This window comes from Alligator sinensis, unplaced genomic scaffold (assembly GCF_000455745.1).
Source record: "Alligator sinensis unplaced genomic scaffold, ASM45574v1 scaffold2292_1, whole genome shotgun sequence".
NCBI lineage: Eukaryota > Metazoa > Chordata > Crocodylia > Alligatoridae > Alligator > Alligator sinensis.
The window spans coordinates 4726-10000 of record NW_005843774.1 but is presented as its reverse complement, the minus strand read 5'-3'; the positions used below and the strand labels follow the sequence as shown (position 1 = coordinate 10000).

Here is a 5275-nt window from a genome sequence, read left to right as displayed (position 1 = left end):
AATTTGCAGTCGAATGGCGGGAACTCTCTTGCACCGGGGGTTTTCTGCTGCAACAGAAAACCTTTACTTTTGCAAGAGGCTCTCGTGTGGCGGGAAAATTCCACCGTGCCGAGGCACCAAAATCACTGGGTTGTGACACAGAGTTCACTTGCAAACAGGGTTACTGTGAAAATGGTACTAGGACAATGCACTGTCACATTTCACGTCTCCCCCCAAAAAGCAGACTGGGGGTCCTCGGACTCTGCAGCATAGCGTGATGAAACCATGTCTGACTGTATGGAAAAAAAAAGCTCAATCAAGAAGAGTATAGTCAATGATTTGTCAGGCTTTAGGGTGCCTCTTATTCCCAGTCCAGAGCCCTCTGCCCCCCAAATAGTCCTGCCAGTGCCCCTCACTCCCAACCCGCAGACCCCTACCCAACCAGTGCGCCTCACTCCCAACCGAACCCCGCTCCCTCCCCCAGTCTGGACAGTGCCTCTCATTCCTAGCTAACCTGCGGCAGCCAGCCCAGCTGGTGCCCTTCGCCCCCTGCCCTCTCAGCCCCCTCCGCCCCCAAACCCTGCTAGTGCCCCTCACTCCCTACCTGTGGCACCCTGCCCCTCTGGCCCATCCTGTGCCCCTCACTCTTGACCTGCAGCCCCCTGCCCTCCCAGCCCTGCCTGTGCCCCTCGCTCCTGACCCGCAGACCCGCAGCTGAGAGACGGGCCCTGACCTCAAGCAAAGAGCACGACTGAGGAGGTCACTCAGCTTTCCCATGGGTGACACCCTGCTCCAGGGAGCAAGCACAGCCCCAGCAGTGCGTTCACAGGCTGCCTTCCACGGGGCCCTGACAAAGTGCCTTGGGGGACAGTATAGTACCTGCAGCCCTGTCCTGACAGCCGGGCAGCTGCAGAGCTGCTTTGCAAGAGGCAAAGCCTGGGCCAAGGGGCTGATGCCCAGCATAGAGACCCCCGAGGCTGGCACTTGGGGACAGTGCCCAGAGTCTTCCAGTCCTGAAGACGCATCCTGTTCCCTCTGCTGTCACTAGAGCCCCAGAGTGACCCCTCTGCAACCCACCCCATGGCTCCTGGTGTTTGCTTCCCATGCTCAGGTTGGCATTTCCCCATCCCAGCATGCACCCCATGGGGCTGCAGGGAGCTCAGCTTCACCCTCAGACCCCACCATACTTGGCCTTCCCTGCCAGCCCCCTGCCAGCAAGGCCCGGGCACAGCTGGGGGGCAGTGGGACAGGAGCAGAAGGGGGTTAGAAGCCCCCTGGCTTCCCCCATCTCCCCAGTGCTGCAGAGGGGGTTTGCCTCTCACCCTGGGTTGCCACCCTCCTGGGGGTGCCTGCCCCTCTGCCCAGCTCTGGATGCAACCTGCTTCTCAGAGGGACCCGCTTTCCATGCCATAACCAGCTCCACGGGGCTTGGAAGGACATGGGAGCCCGCCTGGCTGCGTCAGAGCCACTTCCAGCCTAGGCAGACAGCAGGGCCCTTTCCCCATTGCAATCCCAAAATTGAGGGGGAGGGGCTGTACAGCCACAGAGGTTTAGCTGCAAGAGCTGGTCCCAAATGCCAAAATATATAGGTATTTGACCACCAGGCCCCTTCCCCCCTAGCCCTGCTGGAGGGGTCCCCCATTTGCCATGGCTATGGGTCAAGGAACCTGGGTCCACAGCCCCCTGCCCCCGCATCAGCATCGAAACTCCAGCTGACGCCCATGGGAGGTGGTGGTCATTGCGGCCTGAGTGGAGTGTGGAGCCCGGCTCCCCATGCCCAATGGGCTGCATGACTGCAGTGGAGCCCATGGAGGGGCCGGATGCAGACTGCGGCCCCTGCAACCCTAATGCAGACAGAGCAAAAAACCATCCCGAAGTGTCCTAGCTGCTCTAGATGCCGTACCCACCGGGACACAGGGCATTCCCTCCATTCAGTACAGGTGAGGCCTCCCCTGCATCCAGTTTCAGGTACCACACCCTAAGAGAGATGTGGGGAGGCTAAAGGAGCGAGCAAAAGAAATGATGAGAGGCCTAGAAATGAAGACGCAGGAGGACAGGTCAGAAGTACTGGAATTATTTAGTCTGGAACAGGGACCACGGTGGCTTTGACAATAGGCTTCAGATAAAAAGGTTCATTTCCAAAGAGGGTAGAAATCCCTGGTTCCGTAAGTTAAGAGGGGACCGGACAAGACAGGTTAGATGTTGGGGGGAACTTAGGAGCAACAGGTCCCAGCGAGAGGGAAGGTGCTCTCACTGCGAGTCTTTAAGTGCAGACTAGACACGTGCATTCGAGCTGGAGTAGACGGGGTGGATCCGCACTGGAGCAGGGCATGGGACTACATGACCTCTCAAGCCCCTTCCACCTCTCCCTTGCTGTGACTCTGTCCCAGAAATGCAAACAGGGACTTTCCCCATCAGCACGAGGCTGAGCCCTTGGTGTCGTGCTGGGGCAGGGTCTCCTCCCAGCCCTCACCTTAGTCCACACCTGTCTGTGCGCGTGGGGAGGTGTTGTCCTTCTCGTGGTGCCCCAGGGCCCTCCTCAGGGCGCCCCTCACGTCCTGGTTGCGGAGGCTGTAGATGAGGGGGTTGAGCACGGGGGGGAGGATGCAAAAAAGCGCGGAGACCAGCGTGTCCACCTCCAGGGAGTAGCCAGCGCTGGGTCGGTTGTAGTTCAGGATGGCCGTCCCAAAGTACATGATGACCACAACCAGGTGGGAGGTGCAGGTGGAGAAGGCTTTGTGCCTGCCCGTGTTGGAGCGGATGCGGAGGATGGCCAGCAGGATGTAGGTGTATGAGATGAGAACGAGTAGAAATGGGATGAATCCCACAAAGACACTGGCAGCATGAAGAGCCATCTCGTTGACGTAGGTGTCGCTGCAGGCGATCTTCAGCAGAGGAGGGACGTCGCAGAAGATGTGGTGGATCTGGCTGGCTCCACAGAAGGAGACGTCGGTGGCCATGGAGGTGTGCATAGTTGAGTTCAGGATGCCCCAGAGCCAGCAGGCCGTGGCCAGTGGGACACACACCTTCTTACTCATGATGAGGGTGTAGTGCAAGGGTTTGCAGATGGCCGTGTACCGGTCAAAGGCCATGACGGTCAGCAGTGCACACTCTGTCCCCGCGCAGGTCATGAGGAATAACATCTGTGCCATGCACTCCCAGTAGGAGATGGTCTCCCGCTGGCGTACAAAGTTGACGAGGATCTTGGGCACGGTGACAGAGGAGTAGCACATGTCCAGGAAGGAGAGGTGGCCGAGGAAGAAGTACATGGGGCTGTGCAGCTGGGGATCCAGCACGATGAGGGTGAGGATCAGGCAGTTCCCCAGCAGGGTGACGAGGTAGATGGCGAGGAAGGCCAGGAAGAGGAAGGCCTGGCCCTGCAGGACGCGGGAGAAGCCCAGGAAGATGAACTCTGTCACCTGCGTCTGGTTCGCCCCGTCCATGGGGCCGGTCGCATCTGGTTACGGGGAGAGAGAGCAGCCGTGAGCGGAGGCAGAGCGCGGGGACAGGGATCCGGAGCAAGACCAGCCCCTTCCCCAGCGCGACTGGGCCGCGTCACGCCGACGGGCAGGGCGCTCATTAGATCTACGTGCCCTTCACAACCAAGGCTCCAGGAAGCTTAGTGTGAGAGGACAGGACGAACATGAGGGACTTGCAAACCAGGGGAGCAGCCAGAGAACAACAGGGCTTGGAAGGGAAGCGGGAATCAAGAGAGGACAGGGACTCCCGCCCTCAGCAGCATCTCAGCGCTGCTGTGCTTGCTACCCGCTGCCCAAACTTGCTGCGCTCACCAGCATGGGCGAGAGGGGCTCAAACCTCTAGTCCTGCTGACATGGCCCCAAACTGCCAGCCCTTTTCCACCGCTGCATCCCCTGGCCGCCTTGCGTGGCCTCTGGGAGTGTCCAGGCTCCCAAGACCGTTGTCATCGGTGCTGCCCCCAGCCAAGGATGCCCGTTCGCAGCCCCCCGGCCAGATCCACAGCAGGTCCACAGCATGATTGGGGGCCTGGAGACCTGCCTCTCAGGGCATTCATGGTGGTGAGCCTGGACGTCTTGCACAGAGCGCACGAGACGTGCGGAGATGTCAGGGTAGAGGCACCTTCCCAAGGTCGAAGGCACCAGGTCTCACAGGGTTTTGACTGTCCTGGGTGGATGATTTTCTAAGTCCAATAAGTTGGGACATCTGACTTTATCCATCTCTGTCGGGCACGCGTTAGGTGAGCATGTGCTAAAATGATGGGATCACAGAGTCCTAGATTGCAAAGTAGCTTGGGTGGACATCTAATCTGACCCCCTGCTTAAAGCAGGACCAGCCCCAAGTAGACCATCCCAACCAAGGCTGTGTCTCGCTGCATCTTAAAAATCTCCAAGGATGGAGACTCCACCACCTCTCTGGGAAGCCTCTTCCAGTGCTTCACCACCCTCCTCGTGAGAAAGTTTTTCCAAATATCTAACCTCAGTAAGACTCAGGACAGGACAGGGAAGGTGAACCTCTGTGGGCTGTAGCATCAGGGGTCAGAGCAGGATGGGAAAGACTGACCCTAACCCCGTCCCAGTCCCCTGCGAGCTCCTCACCTGGATTATAGCGCGCAGCTCCGGTCGCCCTGTGTGAGAAGATGTCCAGCAGAAGGAGGGAGGCTCTGCAGTGGGTGACGGCGACCCAGGAGCACGTCCTTCTGCCTCCTGAGAGTCGGGAGGAGACGTGAGCGGGGTGGGCAAGAGAGCTGAAATAATGACAGAAACCAAGGTTGATCAATTGACAGTTAAATAAAAAGCCAAGTGCTTTCAAATGTCAAATGAGATACCAGTTTTAGTGATTAGCTACGGGATGAAACTGTCCTGGTGGTTCATTTCCCAAATCCAATAGGTTGGAAAATCCAGCTGGGTTCATCTGTGGCAGGCGTGCGATATGTGTGCACGTGCTAGCACTCAGGACAGGACGGGGACTGAGGATGGGTCTGGTGAAGCCGTGCAATTCCCTACTTAGACGACATGATCGGACCATAGGAATGCCTTCGCCTGACGGAGCCCATCTTGCTTTGAAAGCAGTATAAGCAAGACTGGAAAAGGAGTCGTGTATGGGCGAGGAGTGTACCGGTGCGGTGCTGCGCTGCGCCTGGTCGAGTCGTGCTGGTGAACGTCTCCAGGTGAGCTTTACACGCCGAGCACACGAGGGAGCGGGTGCGATTCAAGTGCATTAGAGGGGCTCGGCACCCGCACAAAGTCAGACTCTGCCTTTCTCTTCAGTTTGTCTCTACCAGCTCCGGCACGACTATCTCTGCAATTGTAACTACCGT

General features: G+C 58.4%; 1 protein-coding gene across 1 annotated transcript; it reads right to left on the bottom strand.

Annotated features, from left to right (window-relative positions):
- Positions 1 to 2417: 2417 nt before the first annotated feature.
- Positions 2418 to 3422, bottom strand: LOC102374045 (olfactory receptor 5V1-like). Its single transcript, XM_025195726.1, has one exon. The coding sequence runs from the start codon at positions 3420 to 3422 to the stop codon at positions 2454 to 2456; it is 969 nt and encodes a 322-aa protein (XP_025051511.1). The 3' UTR covers positions 2418 to 2453.
- Between the last annotated feature and the right edge of the window lie 1853 nt (positions 3423 to 5275).